The sequence below is a fragment of the Tripterygium wilfordii genome, chromosome 23, assembly GCF_013401445.1.
Source record: "Tripterygium wilfordii isolate XIE 37 chromosome 23, ASM1340144v1, whole genome shotgun sequence".
NCBI classification, from domain to species: Eukaryota; Viridiplantae; Streptophyta; class Magnoliopsida; order Celastrales; family Celastraceae; genus Tripterygium; species Tripterygium wilfordii.
The window spans coordinates 2,032,736-2,051,795 of NC_052254.1; the positions used below are offsets into that span (position 1 = coordinate 2,032,736).

General features: G+C 37.0%; 4 protein-coding genes across 8 annotated transcripts; 2 read left to right on the forward strand and 2 right to left on the reverse strand.

The window, feature by feature from the left end:
- The first annotated feature begins 464 nt into the window (after positions 1-464).
- On the forward strand, positions 465-7,748 carry LOC119992458. Its single transcript, XM_038839155.1, has 16 exons — positions 465-818; positions 1,216-1,310; positions 1,445-1,558; positions 1,944-2,048; positions 2,171-2,242; positions 2,514-2,626; positions 3,022-3,156; positions 3,962-4,030; positions 4,742-4,826; positions 4,955-5,026; positions 5,121-5,221; positions 5,825-5,942; positions 6,711-6,770; positions 6,871-6,981; positions 7,287-7,412; positions 7,486-7,748. The coding sequence occupies exons 1-15, from the start codon at positions 713-715 to the stop codon at positions 7,395-7,397; spliced, it is 1,467 nt and encodes a 488-aa protein (XP_038695083.1). The 5' UTR covers positions 465-712; the 3' UTR covers positions 7,398-7,412; positions 7,486-7,748.
- A 441-nt stretch (positions 7,749-8,189) lies between these two features.
- On the forward strand, positions 8,190-12,977 carry LOC119992457. Of its 4 annotated transcripts, none has more exons than XM_038839153.1 (15): positions 8,190-8,824; positions 8,923-9,017; positions 9,135-9,248; positions 9,484-9,588; positions 9,674-9,745; positions 9,906-10,018; positions 10,193-10,321; positions 10,700-10,771; positions 10,931-11,018; positions 11,117-11,188; positions 11,282-11,382; positions 11,478-11,595; positions 11,672-11,731; positions 11,814-11,924; positions 12,032-12,170. In XM_038839153.1, the coding sequence occupies exons 1-15, from the start codon at positions 8,728-8,730 to the stop codon at positions 12,035-12,037; spliced, it is 1,353 nt and encodes a 450-aa protein (XP_038695081.1). In that variant the 5' UTR covers positions 8,190-8,727; the 3' UTR covers positions 12,038-12,170. The 4 variants fall into 4 exon arrangements, with proteins under 4 accessions (XP_038695081.1, XP_038695082.1, XP_038695080.1 ...); XM_038839151.1 differs by having other exon boundaries at positions 8,312-8,824; positions 12,004-12,977; XM_038839154.1 differs by lacking the exon at positions 12,032-12,170 and having other exon boundaries at positions 8,277-8,824; positions 11,811-11,946.
- Positions 12,781-15,917, reverse strand: LOC119992459 (rRNA-processing protein UTP23 homolog). The gene is made up of 6 exons (XM_038839156.1): positions 15,538-15,917; positions 15,266-15,451; positions 14,911-15,031; positions 14,325-14,630; positions 14,052-14,117; positions 12,781-13,152 (listed from the first exon to the last, which is right to left on the reverse strand). Exons 1-6 carry the CDS (start codon positions 15,726-15,728, stop codon positions 13,063-13,065), a joined length of 960 nt encoding a protein of 319 aa, XP_038695084.1. The 5' UTR covers positions 15,729-15,917; the 3' UTR covers positions 12,781-13,062.
- Positions 15,918-16,903: 986 nt separating this feature from the next.
- LOC119992460 (UPF0496 protein At3g19330-like) lies at positions 16,904-18,659 on the reverse strand. Of its 2 annotated transcripts, none has more exons than XM_038839157.1 (2): positions 18,428-18,659; positions 16,904-18,349 (listed from the first exon to the last, which is right to left on the reverse strand). In XM_038839157.1, exons 1-2 carry the CDS (start codon positions 18,525-18,527, stop codon positions 17,289-17,291), a joined length of 1,161 nt encoding a protein of 386 aa, XP_038695085.1. In that variant the 5' UTR covers positions 18,528-18,659; the 3' UTR covers positions 16,904-17,288. The 2 variants fall into 2 exon arrangements, with proteins under 2 accessions (XP_038695085.1, XP_038695086.1); XM_038839158.1 differs by having other exon boundaries at positions 16,910-18,346.
- Positions 18,660-19,060: the final 401 nt, after the last annotated feature.

The window sequence follows — 19,060 nt, forward strand, 5'->3', positions numbered from 1 at the left end:
TTGTTATCTTGCATTCCACGTATCATCAAATTCTATTCTCTCTCTTCGCAGTGCAGAAAAATATGTTTGCAGTTGAAATCAATGTTGTTGGTTTCAAGTCTAATGGGATCATGCCTCAATATTCGCTGTTGAATGGGGTTTTTTTCTTGGGACACGGGAATTTGTATAGGTGCACTAGGTAAACATATGTGTGTGTCGGACAAATATATGATATGATAATTTTTATGTAGAGAATAACATTCATAATCTCCTAAGGAAACTCTCCTAATAAGTTAAGCTAAGAGTTTACTCATCCTCTTAATGAGAATTTAATAGTTTCCTTTTATCAACCAAAAAGAAAATATTCTCATGGGCCATTTATATTCCTATAGTAAAATAATTAATTCATTAATAATGATAACTTATTATTCTTTCTTGCAATAAATATAAACTGAATAAATCAATCAATGAATAAAACCTTCCCTCCGAAGCGAAGGCAAGGGTTACAAATTACACCTCACATTTACAGTTGGCCGACACAAGGCCAAGGTGGTGTCGTGTTCTCAACACTCGCTCGCTCTCACACTCTCTCTTTGGATTCCATTTCCAAAACCAAAATCCCCCGTTTCTCGAATCTTCTTTTCCTTCCCAACAATATTGGCCTTCAAATTTGTTGCAGAGGGTGAGGGCTGTTGTTTTCGGGTGATCTTTGGTTCCAGAGGAGAACGAAGGAATGGAAGGGAAGGACAAGAAGAAGAAAGAGGTGATTCGGTTGGAACGCGAGTCTGTAATTCCAATTCTGAAACCTAGGCTCATCATGAATTTGGCCAACCTTATCGGTACCTTTTCTCTTGTTTTTGTCCTTCAACTTCAGCGAACTTTGTTTACTTTTTTTCTTAGAATTCATCGCTGATGTTATGTGTGGTAGAAAGAAAGTTTCAGTGGTTATGATCCCTGGTCTCGTTTTTGTCGAGCCTGATGCTCTTTAAATCAATTTAAAAATGGGAATAATTTCTGAAGAAATTTGAATTTTGTATTTTGTTTACTTTTTTCGTAGAATTCATCGTTGATGCTATGTATGGTAGAACAGTTTCAGTGGTTATGGATTCGGGAATTGTTACAATTAGCAGTTTCATGGGCTCTTTAAATGAGTTTTAAAATGGGGATGATTTCTTAAGAAATTTGAGTTTTGGATTGTTTTTAAGTTACCCGCAAGTTTTCCTATGTTTTCCGCAGAGCATAGCACTGACCGTGCCGAGTTTCTGAAGCTTTGCAAGAGGGTTGAGTACACAATTCGAGCTTGGTACCTTCTACAATTTGAGGATTTGATGGTATTCGCATGTTCTCTTTGCTTTATCAACATTCCTTAGCTTTCCTTTTTTTTCTTTCCTTACGATAGGAATTCGACTGGTAATGACTTAATGTTGTTGCAATTTGATTTTTAAATGAAAGTTTTGTGTTTCAGCAACTTTACTCCCTTTTTGACCCTGTACAAGGGGCTAAGAAATTGGCGCAGCAGAACTTATCTCCTGAAGAAATTGATATTCTTGAACAGAATTTCCTGACATACTTATTTCAGGTATTATAGGCCAATTTCACTTTTGTCCCTTCTTTCTTTTAGTCTAAGTTTTAGCATGTCATGTTGGGGAAGGGGGTGGAATGGAAAGCAACTCTTGTCGTAAATAACACAAGATTATTGTAATTTGTAACCATGAAGGACGGGTGGTTTAAGGCTGAAAGTTGATATGCCATTGAAACTTTGGAACTTAAACTAAAGTATGGAGAAGGAACATAGTTTTGATGACTAAGACTTGGATGAGACACTCATTACCCTAATAAAATGAAAATAATCCTCATTTGTGTGATGCTTTTGTTGTAAGTAATAATGCTCTCTATAGTAGTTTGGACCAATGCCTGAGGAGATCCTGTATTGATATTTTAGTATTCTCTTATCTACAATACAGGTGATGGATAAGAGCAACTTCAAAGTAACAACTGATGAGGAAATTGATGTTGCTCTTTCAGGGCAGTATCTGCTAAATCTTCCTATCTCAGTTGACGAATCGAAGGTATTTGATTAATGATTATACATATGTAATTAAAGAATTGCAATTTCATGGAGATGAATGTCTATAGACTCTGGAGTTTCTTCTCATTTCTGATTGCTGATTTCTCTTCTTGCAAAATGCAGCTTGACAAAAAGCTTTTAAAGAGGTATTTTGCAGAGCATCCTAAGGAAAACTTGCCAGACTTTGCAGATAAAGTAAGGTTTTATGGTTAGTCCTTTCTTTGTTTTGTTGTATGCATTCTTTAGTGATGTTTACTGGGTTGATTGGGGTATGCAACTTTTGACTTAAAGAACTTTTGTTTGTGCATGTTTACTTTCAAATAAATTGACCTTTGGGGTTTCTAATTTTTCCCAGTCCAGTCTTTTCTCCGTTTTAGAAATGTAGCTTCTGTGGTACTAACTACTTAGTGACATCTCTCATACTTTATCTCTGAAAAATTAACGTGTCTTATATTATTGCTTTTAGTATATCATCTTCCGACGTGGAATTGGGATTGATAAGACTACTGATTACTTTTTCATGGAGAAATTGGACATGATTATTGCACGCATTTGGGCATTTCTTCTAAGATTGACTCGGTAAGTATTCTTCAGAGCATATCATAAAACCTGCTGTTGTTTGCAGGATGTAGTTTGGGATGTCATTTACGAGCTATAGCTTTGTTGGTCGGAAAATTTTTACTAGGTGCATGAAAGTTTATCTGCACATGTTTATTTATCAGTCTAAGAAGTGTAGTGAAACTCATAATCCTGTTTTTTGACATGAACTTAAACTCTTATCATTAACGTCCTTGGTAAGATTCTTGGTCCCACCGGAGTCAGTCACTATTTTATGCCTGAAGTTTCCTGGTTAAGACGTGATTTTTCATGTAGGTTGTTTTTATACCGGTTCTCTTTTTTTATCCTCCTTTTAGCTTAACCTGCGTTGGAGAGTTATTTTCTTATTAATCTTTTCTGGGTTCTTCCATTTGCAGGCTAGATAAACTACTGGCCAAAAGGTCACGTGGACGCCATAAGAAAGATCCAAAGAAGAATGATGAGATAAACTCTGAAGCAAATCAAGATGACTTATGTGTTGAAAGGATCCGGCTGGAAAACATGGAATTGAGGTTTTCAATGGCATCATTATATAGCTTACTCTCTCAATTCTGGATTATACTTATGTACCATAATCTCTAAGTGCTGTTCTGTGCAGCTTTTACTGATGCTTGCAAATATTCGATTCCATAACTTTAATTTTAATAAAAGTCAGTCGTAACCCTTCTTATTAGCAAATATTGTATATCATGGTTTTTGCTATCTGAACTATCTGTATATTGTTCATTTCTACTTATTTTAGCATGAATCAGATTTTCAAATGCTTCACTTTTGATCTCTCAACTTTTTTTTTGTTTGGTAATTCCTGAATGTAAAATTTGTCACTACAATTAGGAGGCAAAAATATCAATTTAATGTTATGAAAAGGATTTTTCCAGTCTCTGGATCTTTCATCTTATCCTCTCATCTGCAATGGGAAAGAGTTGAAACTTACAGAGACCTGGCGTGTCTTCTTTTAGCTTTCCTGGGTGAAGGCCTGAAACCTTGTGTGAGATGTTACATGAATTGCTCTTCTGTTGCATAACAATGTCAGCTGTACTGAAGCTAACAGCGTTAACAGCAGTTTAATTGTAAAATATTTCATGGGGGATAATCGTTCAATGACTGGAATATACCAACCATGTGGTAATTTAGCTAATTTATATAACATATATGTCTGCTGTCAGCACAAAACTTTACAAATCAAACTTTACTCTCAGCAATATTAGTTTACATGCATTGAGCATAAAAATCCTTCAGCTTTTGTTGCTATGTCTAAGTTCCTTTTATGGGAGTTATTACAATAGTTCTCTGACATTCTTATTCTGTTTATGGCAGTGTTCAGAACATGATGAGCAAAAATACAATTCAAGAACCTACATTTGATAGGATAATCGTTGTTTACAGGTGCTGCTTAAGTGCTCAGTTATCATCACCTTCATCAACATTACCACCGTTAGATCATAATTTTCTTGATTATTTGATATTCTCAATGGTTTTATTGATAAATAACATGCCTTCAACTCCTTTGGTGGTTACTTACTCTTCTCATGAGGTTGAGAATATTAAGGGTGACTATTGCATTGTATTTGGTGAAGTCTTGTTGAATCTTGATGTAGATGGATTATTATTCAGTATTCTTTCAATGAATTTTAAGGGTGACTAAGCTCGTTCCTATTTGTTATTGCGATGGTGAGGAGAATCGAGAGACTTGTATAGGAGAGAGTAGGAAGCAAAGAGGAACACCTAAAAAAACATGGCTTGAAATAGTAAGACTAGATATGGATTCAATAGGCTGATGAAAATATGATCCTAGGTAGCAATGAATGGCGGAAACAAATACACGTAGTGGATTCCATTGATTTTCTCATACTCATAGAGCAGAACCCAAACTTTTGGGATCAGGATCGGATGATAATGATGATTCTTCCTATGAATTTTGTTGTATGCTAGAAGAAAACCTGTTAAATAAAACTCTTATGAGCTGTCACCTCTTCTGTTCATCTATTTGAGGAAAGAAATTTACTATGACTATTTTCTGAATCATTTTTTCCTGTTGAAAGTAATTTGTGGAGACCATGAACTTTAATATATTGACACTAAGAAAAAATATGTCAGGCGAGCAAGTCCAAAATCAACAGAACGAGGAGTTTTTGTGAAACATTTCAAAAACATTCCAATGGCAGATTTGGAAATAGTTCTTGTGAGTCATTTCATCTCTCTTTCCCTCTATGCAAGACCACACACAGACACCGATACACTCCACTGTCTCTTCTTGCTTCAAATATCACGATCGCTTTTGAGATTGTGTTTGAACTTGTTTCTCAACAGCCTGAAAAGAAAAATCCAGGATTAACCCCTATGGACTGGTTGAAGTTTCTTGTTTCTGCTGTAGTTGGACTGGTCAGTTTCATGATGCATATGAATTTGTTTATTTCTGTTGACTTTTATCTGCTCTTGATTGTGCCCAAATGCACTTACTATGTCTCATATGCAGGTTGCCGTGTTTAGTTCAATTGAAATGCCTAAAGCTGATCTTTGGGTCAATTTTGCCATCCTCTCCACAGTTGTTGGTTACATAGCTAAGACTTACTTCACGTTAAGTGTTCTTTCTTTCAAAATGGATATATCTTGTTCATTTTATTAGTTTGCATTTTGTACTTGGCTACGGGTCCATAATCCTCCATATGATGTTTTCATTCAAAAAGTTCTTCATAACTCCCTGGGTGGATCTACTGATTATTCCCTCTTTAAGGAAGCTAGGCCCTAAGTTTATGTCCTCTTTGTTATGGAGTTACACTACTGTCTCTCAACTACTAAGAAAGGAATTGAGAGGGAAAGAAAGAAGTATTAGTATATTGTATATGGTATTGTTTGCTTAGAGTTTTGATGGCTTATTTATTGAAACATAGTCACATAAACCCACCACCTCTTTTGAAAATTTGCAAGTTGTGTTTGATAATTCCCCAGATTTCTCTGTTAATGATTTCGGTAAAGGGGATTCCTGATAGTTATTTCATGGTTAGAAGGGGGGAATTGAGGAAGAAACAGATATAATAAATTAATCCTCTTCCTTTTTTTTTCCTTAAATTCTTGGTGATTTTGTTTCTTTTGATTTTGTTTCCTTAATGGGAAAAGAGAATCATAAGATGTTTTACCTTTTTTGATTATCAATATAGATTTTGGTCCTACTGTTTGCAGATTTCAGCAAAACATGGCCGCATATCAAAACTTGATTACACAATCGATGTATGACAAACAACTAGATAGTGGAAGGGGCACTCTTCTCCACTTGTGTGATGATGTGATTCAGCAGGAAGTAAGTTGCAAGCTTCATTCTTATAACAATTTTTAAATTTGATCTGTGATCAAATATTTAAATGTTTCAAGGTGATATTGCTGATGTTGATGAAACTACAATGTGTTTAATGTGGTATAAGATCACTCTGTGAATGGGTTTTGTGGATTAAGCAATTCCATGTATTAGTTTCTCTGTCAAAATTTCAAATATTCCTGTGATTTATGAGAAAAGATAGGAGAATGACATCTTTTCGAAATTCTATTAGTGGCTAAATAATATTTTCTTTGACGTGGTTTGCTTTCTCTACGTGGCGAGTAAGACATTTCGGCTTGAGATTTATGAGTGTATATTTTACATTTATGAGCGGGTATTTCGCCATTTCTTCTGTTGCTGCCTTGTTCTCCGGGTATTGTTTCCTTTGTCAGCGTGAAGTGATTTCAGATGCTACTTGCTGGCTAATGGATTTATGGCAACTGCTACATTGGAAATGCCGGCTACTGAACTTCATCTATCATTTTCCATATTCTATGTTTAATTCTCTTAGGTTAGGCATCACATCTGTATAATTAAATTCCTTTCTGCATATGCTTTGTTGATTGTTGTCCTCGTCCACTTTTTCTTTGGGTACTTAAATAGTAAGTCTCAAAACATACAGTAATGATATGAGAAGTTGTGATATGTTGTCCATTTTAAACTATATCAAGAGACTGATTCAAGGGGAAGTTCTGAAATTTTTTTCTCCTTCTCTAACATATGGTTGTGGCAATTTAAAATTTAAAATTTCAGGTGAAAGAGGTAATAATATCTTTCTTCATATTAATGGAACAAGGCAAAGCTACTTTGGAGGTATCATCACTTTTAGCATTGTCATTTATTTTTTCATGGTATCTCATGTGGATCCTTTTATATGTTTGCTGATCTGCATAACTTTGGTAATGAGAAACAGGATTTGGACCTCCGGTGTGAGGACCTGATAAGAGAAGAATTTGGTGAGAGCTGTAATTTTGATGTTGATGATGCAGTTCAGAAGTTAGAGAAGTTAGGCATTGTGGCCCGGGTAAGAGTTCTCACAATTTTCTTATTTTGGTAAATTGGTGCGAAATAGATTGTCCAATAAGTTAAGGCAATTCATTTAACGCATCTAAGCCACGTTAGTGATTGCACTGATGCTTGCATAGAGCACTTGAGGCATAAACATTTCTTGTGCGAATAAAAGCTTATGAATGTTCATGAAAGATCGAGCCTCATTCGGAAATATATTTCTACCGAGTGAAATTGTTGTTATCTCTGTAATCAAGTCCTTTTATGAGAAATTTACTTCTTTTTTTGGTCTTCTCCCTATGGATTCCTCTTTAAACACAGGACACTATTGGACGGTATTACTGTGTTGGGCTTAAACGTGCTAACGAGATTATTGGCTCCACCACAGAAGAACTTGTCCTTAAGGCAAGACAAGGCATTAAAGATTCGTGATACTACTTTTGGAAGGTGATCTTCTCTACCATTCCGCACCTCTGCTGATGTAATTTTCTATCATCTGATCTTTTGCGGTTTTCTGCAGATGACAAATATACTCCGATGTGCCCCTTTTCCCTGTCAAATTTAAGCCCATTATTTCATTATTTCCTTCAGTAGATTTGTTCTTTTGTTAATTTAATTTGTGTGAGTAAAGTTTATCGTTCCTTTTGGCGGGAAGAGAGCACCCTCCAGCAACAACAGACAAACGTTCAGGAAACAATTGGCTCTCTTCTTGTATTTTGCTTGATGACTATTGTGTACATATTTCTTTCCTAAGCTATCGAATTTGGTATATTGTAAACATAATTTATGCCATTTTTTCATTCCGAAGTGAGGGTAAAGGTAGGAATGTAAATAGGCCGAGTAAGGGCTTTTTGATGAGAATCTCACATCTCAAGATGGTGAGATTGGAGTTTAAATTATAAGGGAGGATAAATCTTTTATTGTCAACCTGAGTTTTCAATAGCGAGGTTCAAATTGTGATGTTAGACTTAGGTCTCCATCCCTTATGGTGGGTATTCATCACTTTGGCATATGATCAAAGCTCGGTTTGTAATATTTTTCCCGAGTTTGGGCTTAAAGTCCTGTGGTTACAAGAGTATTGTTCTTTGTGGGAATCAAACTCAAAATCTCTCTTTCATTTCGTATGGTTTGGTTATAGAGATTAATCAACTAGATTATAATAATAAGTCAAATTTTAATTTTCAAAATAATTAAAATATGTGTTTCTGTTTACGTTAACATATGTTACAACAGTGGGATTCCAGAGGGTTCAGAATTTCCCATCGAGTAGTGATGAAAAAGTTTGTTAGGCTTGGTATCACCGAATAAAATTCCAGACTCAGAACCGTGCAGAATTGCAGAGCCCAGATCCCATTATGTTTAATGGGCTCGTTTATTGAGGCCTGGCCCATTTACATCCAAATGCCATTGCTGCCATTGTTGTGGTCCTTCGAGAATGGACAGTTTTCGGTATTTTGAACAAGTGGGAGTAGCCAACTCCACACAGAAGAAACATACTGGTTGATTGGTTAAGAAAGAAAGACGGCCAATTGAGGAAGAGAGAGAGAGAGAGGAGAGGAGAGGTGTATGGAATCGAAATGGATGGCTGATGTTGTGCACTCTGGATTGAGAAGACGAAGAAAAAGAAGAAGAAGATATGATGATGATGATATCGTTGGCGCCTATTCCAGAGAACAAAACGATAGAGATAGATGGATCGAGAGAGCTCAAGAGAGAAATAAATTAAATTTTTAATTAATTAATTAATTATATTGGAAGAAAAATGGGGAAGAAGAAGAAAGAGGTGATCCGTTTGGAGCACGAATCAGTGATTCCCGTTCTCAAGCACAAGCTCATCACTTCCTTGTCTCATCACTTTCGTTAGTTTTCTTCTAATTTTCTCAATTTCAATTCGAGATTTTCTTATATTTCTTTATCGAAAATCAATTAATTTTCATGACTGCTTTTGTTTTTGCAGAAGATAAATCTGACAGAGATGAGTTTCTCATGTTCTGTCAACGAGTGGAATACACTATTCGGGCTTGGTATCTTCTGCAATTTGAGGATCTTATGGTAACTATGATCATTATTTTATATATATATATGTATGTATGTATGTATGTATGCTATCAAATTCAATGATCGAACTCCAATCCCTATGTATTTAATTGTCCTCCATATAATTTGCAGCAACTGTATGCCTTGTTTGAACCTATCCGCGGTGCTCACAAGTTGGAACAGCAAAACCTAACTCCTGAAGACATTGATGTTTTTGAGCAGAAATTCATGGCCTGCTTATTCCAGGTTAGTTATTCCATTTCCAAGTGCTGCTACCTCCTACTTAATTCATTTTCTTCAAAAATTCTCATATTGGAAATATGGGAATGTGCACAATCATGTCATCAATTACTGTATAAAGATATTATTTAATGAAACTAGCCCTTCAAACTTATGACATAGCTTGAAGAAGGATTTATTCATATAGTGATATAGCTTCAGAAAGGAATTTCCTTGCATTCCTTCACTCTTTCTTTTACAGGTGATGGACAAGAGCAACTTCAAGATAGCCACAGATGAAGAGATTGATGTTGCACTTTCTGCTCAATATCGTCTAAATCTTCCAATTGTTGTTGATGAATCAAAGGTATATGCAAGTTTTTTCATTCTCTTCAGACTTCATCTTAATTTGCTGATAAGCCTAACACAAGTGACCTGTTTTCTTGTTGCAGCTTGATAAAAGGCTTTTGACAAGATATTTTGCCAAGCATCCTCATGAAAACCTTCCATACTTTGCCGATAAGGTATGATAATGGACCCCCCCCCCCCCTCCTTGAAGTTCTGCTCAAACGATTAGTTGCATGGTGAATGTTTATCTTCCTTTGAATTGAACTGGGTTTTGATCTTTTGAAGCATGTTATCCACTCTATAGACAATGAACATGTATTTGTTTGATTTTGGTAGTTCATAGTCTTCCGACGCGGCTTTGGAATTGATCATATGACTGCCTACTTTATCAAAGCAAAAATAAACACCATCATTTCACGCGCGTGGAGATGTTTTCTGAGAGTGACAGGGTAAGTACTTATTTTAACTCAAGTTCAAACTTTGAAGTATTTTCATTGTATGAAATTTTATTACGGCTCTAAAATTCTTGATATGGCTTCCACGTTTGTCAATTGTGCATTATCTGAAATCTTTCAAAACTGTACATACATGCCTCATGCTTGGTGGTGTTTATGAACTTGAAGGTTAAAAGGACTTTTCTTCAAAAAATCAACGACACAAAGCAATCTGACAGCTCCAGTTGAGATCACTGTGGATACAGAGCAAGATGGCTTGTATGTGGAGCGAATCCGTATAGAGAAGATGAAACTAAGGTCTGAAATTGAAACTTCATATCGCTCGGTTAGATGTACATGGTCTCATTCTAATTTGTGCAACAGCTTTTGATGATGGATTTTACATGACAACTAGAAGCATAAATTCTTTTAATTTACTATAAGTGAGGAACCTATGCATAATGTAATCTAATATTGTATATTGTATATGTAGGCAACTGAAACTCAAGAAAAACAAATTAACCATCTCTTCAAAATCAACAGGTTCATTTGGATTACTTGGTCTAATCACAGCTGCAGGGTTTAATAGAAAAGATAAAGAGTGATTAATGGATATTTAAATAAATTGATTGGTAGTCTGGACATTCTTACGTTTATTATTGGTGTTTCTGATGTCTCTCCTATGTATTCCTTCAGCCATATTTCTAATCTACTGAGAAAGATCACAATCCAAGAACCAACTTTTGAAAGAATTATTGTTGTTTATAGGTACTACCTTGTACTCTTTGAAAGTTTGTTTATTGTTTCATTTTTGCTATCCTAAATGGGAAAAAATGGTTGAGAAATGCAACCTATGCCTTATGTAAATTTCCAATTTGCGGCATTTTAATGCGCTTTTATGTTTTATAAAGAACGTAAAAATTGCAGGCGAGCCGGCAGCAAGAAAGAAATGGAACGGAATATATATGTGAAGCATTTCAAGAACATTCCAATGGCTGATATGGAGATAGTGCTTGTGAGTTTTTAGACTTTTCATTTTACTTTCTTTTTTTGTCTTCTCTTGTGCTTTAGTATCTTCTATTTTAGAATTATCTTTGTAAAATGCCTGTACAGCCGGAGAAGAAAAATCCAGGTTTAACTCCACTTGACTGGGTGAAGTTCCTTGTTTCTGCTCTGATTGGATTGGTTAGTTACTCCATAACCATGGAATAAAAGTCACTTAATCCTTTGTTTTTGTTTTTGCCCATTTTGTTCATGTGTGGATGGCTTTTTTTACAGGTTACTGTAATCAGTTCACTTAGCAATCCGAAAGCCAACATCCGGGTCATTATGGCTATTCTGTCCACAGTGATTGGCTACTGTGTTAAAACATACTTCACGTAAGGCAAATCATACCCTTATGTACTCTGAATGCCACACAATTTGTGCATGTTAATGTTTTATTTTTTATTTTTATTTTTTTCCCTTTCTATAGGTTTCAGAGTAACTTGGTTGCATATCAAAGCTTAATCACCCAATCTGTGTATAACAAACAACTGGATAGCGGAAGGGGAACCTTGCTTCATCTGTGTGATGAGGTGATTCAACAAGAAGTAAGTCGGGAGTCCAAAAAGATTCATCTATTGGTTATCAAAGACTCAAGAAAACTTACAGAAAATCAATCTGCAGGTAAAAGAGGTGATCATTTCATTCTTCATGTTGACGCAACGGGGCGAAGCAAGTAGAAAGGTACATCCTGCATGAATATTTTCTCCTTCAACCTTCACTGATCCATCATCCATGGATAAAATGTGGATTCTCTCTGAAGTAGGAGCTAGACCAGCACTGTGAGCAACTTATCAAGGAAGAATTCAATGAGAGCTGTAACTTTGATGTGGATGATGCAGTTCAGAAGTTGAAGAAGCTAGGACTCGTTACTCAAGTAAGAGTTCCTCTTCTCTTCTTCTCTTTTATTTTGAGCCTGAAGCTTGTTTTTGACTAAAGGAACTGTTAAAACATAGGAGAAAACTGGGATATATAAATGTGTAGATTTGAAGGATGCAAATGACATAATCGGAACCACCACAGAGGAGGTTGTCCTCAAGGCTAAACAAGGCGGCATTGAATTGGAAAGACAAGATCTTGGACAAGATAAACTCTCCTCTCCCCAAGCAGTATTAGATTCCCTAGAGGAATGTTACGATAACCTTATATTTTAGCCCAAGAACGGTCCCCAACTGAACAGAGGCCAACCACTGGTCTCGCTAAGCTAATGGACTCCGATTCGATTAACACCACCATAGCTGATAGCTCATGAGTCATGACTACAATGGAGAGAAGTTTTAACTTTGGTGGAAGTGCAATTTTGTATGTGCTGAAGTATTCAATTTGAGGCTAGATTATGTAAATTTTGATTACCGCAGCTTGTAAGAGAATTTCAGACACTTTTACATGTAATGAACGATCTAACCACTTAAACGATAGTCTTATTGATTCTCTCTCCAGATACTTGACAATAGACTAACGGATTCTCTCTCTAGACTTAGGATGTGAAGAATCTCTCAAAGTCGGGAGTTAGATTTTAAGCGGACACTTGACGATAACCTAAACTTAGGATGTAAAGAATCTCTCTAAGGTTGGGCGTAAAAAAAACCCATATATATAACATTTGAGGTCTGTTTTCATGTGAATGTCACATGCATTTAGTTAGTCTGAAATATAGAATTACATATATACACCACACATGTGAGCAATGCAGCTTTAGATCGAGACCCTCACCATCCAACCATCAAGTCTTCGAAAACAAGAAAAAAAAAGTATTTTAAATTAACCAATATAAATAATTTGGCATCTCTCCTCTCCTTAATAAAACATAAATGCAGGTCACTTGACTTGCCTTGAAACCGTTGCCTTGCCAAACTTGCATAGGTTAGCTTTGTTCACACAAGCATGAATCAAGAAACCATGGCATGAAATATAAAGAATAAGGCTGCTGCGAATAACTAACTGTAAGAAATGATTGTCCAGGCACCCTGCCCTGCGTACAAAACTTTCAAACTCCAACCGCAACTGAATGCTAATTAACCATTTGCTTCCACACGCTTGTTGCCTTTGCTTGACCTCTTCCGTTTTCGACTTCTACTCGCGGTATTTTCACCAACTTTACTTTTCTGCAACACAAAATCTAATTAATTCATTGACATAAATATCTCCAATCCCACACAAAACTCACCCATGTAATGAGCACCTAACATATTTACATGTAAGTAGTACTCTCTAAATGGATTGAAACTTCCAAAAGATGCTCATTGATCACATGACGATGCAAACAATGGAAATGTATCCTAGATGTCTGAATCTGCAGTCCGCATTCATTCCACCATAAATCAACCTTTTGACATATTCACAAGTAGGACATTTTGATGGTACATGCAGTGGCATTAGTAACCCTCGAATTTCAAAATAAGGATGTGTAACCTAGAATCTAGATATATAGTGATACGACAACGATAAAATCATACTATACTAATGTGATCCCTTTTAACCATTTCAGTGATTGACATGAAACACGATGATAAAATAAGCAAAAAACTATGAAATGTTCTATGACTCCCCAACCATGATACCCTTTTCCATAGAGCTCCCAAATTTTTACTCCAGAATTAGAGACACAAATATACATGAGTTCATATCAAATTTCCAGAGCGAGTCACTTTTTCTCCAGAACTCTAATTGATGGTCAAACAGATGGACTACAAGAGAGGCAGCAAACTAATTTTCAAAACTGAAAATATAGCAGCCATGTTGGCAAAAGTTTCAGCAATTCATCTATGCACAAAATGACTTAAGTGGTGGATTTCAGACCCTCAAGACTAATGCTGCAAACAAACTATACTTCAGCAGTAGATAACATATGCCCTGTAAAGTAATATGATTAAAAGCTGTGATATATTTTGTTTGTGTCTGTGCACGAGTGACATCATATTTATGCTGGAAATTATATATGTAGTATATAAAATCTAGCCAACAAAAATTTAAAGCACTAAAATATACTAATAGCAATGATCACCTTTTCTGATACAGGATTTGGGGTTCCATGACTCTTTTTCTTCTTACAAGATAACGGATTCGGACCCTGGAAAGTTCAATCAAGTTAGCTCCTTCAGCACTGATCTAGCCATCTTAAAACAAATAGCTCACAACAAAAATAAAAGCATGCTGCCATTATGGATTAAAGCCATAAATATTACAAATCGTTCTGAACAGTAAGAACAACAAAAATATAAGCTATATTAAAACGAGCAAGCTATTAAAACAATAAAAGAAACAAAAGGCATCATACCTTGGCTTTCTTCCTCTTAAACTGTACTTTTTCCTTAACATTCATTCCCTTTCTTTCAGCTTGTCTCCCTTTAATATCGTGCATTTTGGATTTCTCATCCACTAAACCTTCATCTTCGTCAGACGAATCCTTTCTTTCCTTAGTTACTGATGTGTTAACACCCCTTTTCTTTAACATATTAAGGTCGGACTCAGCCATATGTAAGCGTTCTTCTTCAGAATTCTTGACAAACTGGAGCTCAAACCCAGATAGCTTCTCAAGGAAGAGGCTGTTTCTCAAACAGAACATACGAGGGACACCTGGTACCTGCAGGAACACAAATAAATAATGAGCAAATGCCCACAGAGTAACTTGTACATACTTTTATATCAACACAAGGCACCAATAAATTCCAATTAGATAGGTAGATAGATACAAGTTAAAATATTTATCAACTTGAATTCAGGTTTCAAATCAGTATTAATGTGGGGGAAGACTGCATACATCTTAGTTCTTACCCTTCGATGGCCCACGTCCATAATAACAAAGGACGCCAATAACACCACATGGAAAGAAACATTTGGAATCCAACAATGAGGACACTAACCTTTCGAAACTCCTCTCTGAGATCAGGGTCATTGGTAGCAAGAAAGAAGTGCTCAGGATTATTCTTTCCAATAATCTCTCTGACGCAAGTTGCTCCGCTCGTCTGCTTCTCATGATCACATCTAACAAAACGTGGAAACTTACATACTCAGAAAGCTAACATTTACTACTGTTATTACAATAAAAATGACAGATGAATTAATTTCTTCACACTACTTCATTTCTAACTGAAGGATAGGCATTAAGAACAAGTTTTATCAATTGACAGTCCATCAAGCTATCGGTTTAAAATCCCATTATCGATTCATGGGCGATTATGCTATAATTTGAATGCACACATTGCATACGAAGCTGACCTTGCGATTGCAAGCATTTGAGCCGCCTCCAGAGTACTAGAGTAAGGGTCACCCAGTCTCTCCAGCTCTTTCTTTTTCTTTTTCTCCTCCAGAGTAATAGAGTAAGAGTCACCCACAGTCTCCGGCTCTTTCTTTTTCTTTTTCTTTTTTTTGATAAGCAGTCTCTCCAGCTCTGCAATGATACATCTGCATAACCCAACAAAGAAATTAGTTTTGACGTTTAAAAACACCAAAAATAAAGAAAATTTGGAAGAATAAAAAAGAGAAATTACCTGGTCGTGAATAGCTTCACAGGTCCTCCAAGGGCATCGGAGATGGCCTCGTCGGCAGGCGCAACACCATATTGAACGAGATTGAAAATGAAAGTGCCATCGCAGAGCACCTTAAATGGCTGTCTAAAGCCAAAGCAGGTAGTGTAGAATCTCACGGCCCTCCGGTGACGTTTCTGCTTCCCGAATTTCATCTAATCCGAACAAAAAACTGAAGACTTCAGCCAACCAACACTCAAAATTGATCGTGGAGGATGTGTTGGAGATTCGCAACGGTTTTTAAAAAGAGTGAATTTTCCTGATTCAGGGTTTTAGAGTATGGAGGAGAGTAATCCTTATCGAGGGTTTGAGACAGAGTTTTAGGGCTTCGTTGAAGAAGCAGCAGCAGAAGCCAGAAGGATCGAGTAATCTAATGATGGACCGAACATGGATCAACATAGAAGCCCTATTACAATTGGGCTTCAGCATATGAAAGGTTATTCTTGGGCCCATCAGAATTTTTTTTCTACCAAATACGCAAAACAAAATATATTTATTTTTTCGGAATTAAAAATTAAGATTTGACCTTTTTTTTTTCTCTCTAAATAAGCAATAATAGGATTTGACATGTTTATATGTATTCACTTTTTTTTAAAACCAAAAAAGGACACTATATAAGTTTGCCATTTGAAAATCCGATATGACATAAATTCAAGTCATCAAGTCCGCCCGCACAATTTTTCAATTTGACGAAACAAAATAAGTTTGAATGTTTGATCAAAACCTAATGTGTTGGTTAAATTAATAAAATTCGCTCAATTTATATCCCATAAAAAATATCTCACACTTGCATCTACTAAGTAATTATTCACTCATCAAAAAAGAAACTCAAAGCATTTTAAATTGGAAACCTTTTTTTGTTGATATTTTTAAAAAGGTAGAGTTATAAGTTTATTTATTTTGAATTAGCTGGTAATTGGTAGGGTAATGAGTTTTTGTTCTGATCATGCTTGCAGAAAAGAGGTGGTCTTAACTCTTAATATTCAGAATGGACTATGCTTTTATCATAAAGAAAAAAAAAAATTCACCATCAAGAGAAAAAAAAAATTCACCATCTGGGCATTATTACCATATCAAGACACTAGCATGGCACCAGACCCAAGCTCTGACAAAATTTATATAAAAAAAAAAAATTTATAAAATTTAATTTGAAGACCAGACTGATATTTGATAAAATATCATAGTATGGCACTGCCAAGCCAAGCCCAGCGGCCAGCGCTGAGAATATGTGCCAGGAGAAAGGGGAAAAAAAACAACAGCAGTGGAGTATGGAGGACATGGATTCATGGGAGAACATGTAAGCAAGAAATAAGACTCTCATAGCGATGGAGCCTGATACAATGTGCTGCCATTTTTTTTCCTTATACTGAGTGAATCAGTCTCACAAAACATCAACAATGCAACCCTACTACCCAATTCTGAAGCATATACATCAGCATTCATCCAACGTATTCAATGAGCAAAGCAAAATCAGTATCAAAGAAAGAAGCAGGGAAAGAATGGGTTCTTGCTCATATGTGTAAGATGCTGCAAACCACTTTCCCCTCCACAAATAACTGAAATAACTAACGAAAGGTGCGCAAGATATCGTAAAATTAAGGGGAGTTTTATTTCTTTGTCAGAGTTTTGCAAGATGCCACATATGGTTGGTTATACAAAGAGTATATATAGGGAGTAAATATCAGAACTATCAAGCTATTGAAATCAGTCAGGACTCATGCATAAGAAGTTTGATGAAGACGGATCTCTTGAAGGAGCCGGGATCTGGTCTTATTGACAGTGTTAAAGCAGATACAAATACGTTCTTCAAGCTCGTTGAGTTGTTCGTTAATAGCGAGATGGTTCTTGTGGAGCTGCTTAAGCACTTCCTCAATAGGATGCCTCTCCCTTCCCTTCTCCAAACCTAATCGTATCAGAAACTTATCACCTTCAATGTGAGTATATAATCTTGCAACCACGCAGTCAATGGTGCCCAGATCCTCGTTCAATATGTAACTGCACATGGCAGCAGCATCAAGCTGCGCAATGTGTGAAGACTCCTTCTTAGTCAACTCTCGAGGAAGGTACGCTGTAAAACAAGGACCAGCGACAATGGCAATTAGAGCGTGAGTTGCAAGGACTGTGCCAGCAATAGCAGCAGCCACAGCAGTTCCAATCAAGCACAAGGAAGGGCCAGATGTAGTGTGGCGGAGAAGGCGAACTTTGGAGCGGGACTTGCTGAGGCGGCGATCCAGCTGCAGCTTCAGCTGGGAGAAACAACGCCTCATTTCGTGGAAGTTGTGAGAGTCGGGGCAAGGGAAAGGATTGTCAAGGCTTTCAAACTGGACAAAAACATCAGAGGCCCAATCACATTGGGGCTCTGAGAGTGTATAGGAGTGGCTATTGTGGGGAAGCACCTCCAGTAGATTATGGATGGGGGCGTAAAGCGCCCGAGCCTGATAAACGCTCTGGTGGAGGAGGAGACAGAGTTTGGTGGTGTTCTCACTGTGTTCGAAGTATGTGGAGACTAGGCGGGTGAGAGTGCTCGGCCTGGAGTGGCGGAGAGCTTCCTCCACAGAGTCTCTGTCTGGTTGCAGCACCTGGCTCAACAGCAGCTCACCATTTTCTACTTCGACCTCTTCCTGTACTTGGTCATTGTCCACAACGTGGATTCGCGTCCACATCTCATTGTAGGAATTGGTCTGAAGGGCAAGGGTGTACTCGCGTGTGAGGTTGATGACGGGAGAAGGCTGTGCGCTCGACCGCGGCGTGCCATCGGTCGAATTCCCACTCCCTGCTGCCCCACAAAAACAAAACAAAACTCACTCAGGCATTTACACAAACACGTAAAGATCACTATTTTTTTAAGACTTACCCTGTGAAAGCTGCGGGTGAGAATTGATATTGTTCATCGGCGGCGAGGTCGGTAATGATGAGTTCCCTGATGACGACTTGAAGGAGATGCACTGCAGCATTTTGTCGTTCTCCACTTCCACTGAGAACTAACGCCGACGCAGACCCGGCGAAGGACCGAATGTGTCTGGATATTAAAACGCGACCCGGATTCGTGCTTTTATTGCATTTGCTTGACCCGGTTCCCAAGTACCGGTTTATCGAGTGAACCCCGGTCAGATATGCTGCTACTTAGAGAATAGAAGAGACTAGGGCTCTAAAAAAAATGTGTCGAACCGAACGTATCGTCAAACTAACTATTTGGTCAATTATTGTCAAATGTATGTTAGTAAGGACCAATCGAAAAAACTAACCAAACCGCCGATAACCAACCGAACAATCGATTAATTTTATGTCAAAAAATCAACAAAAACCGACCGTGAACGCCAAGTGACTAATACTCGTGAAAGATATGAAGAGAGAGTTTGTAACACTTTATCTTCTTTGCATCAATCCATATTGTCCCTCCGTGCTAGTATCATTTTATTCGCTTCAGGAGCTTTGTCTCCTCCGCACGCACTTGTAACACTTTATCCATTGGGTCAGTCCATACTGG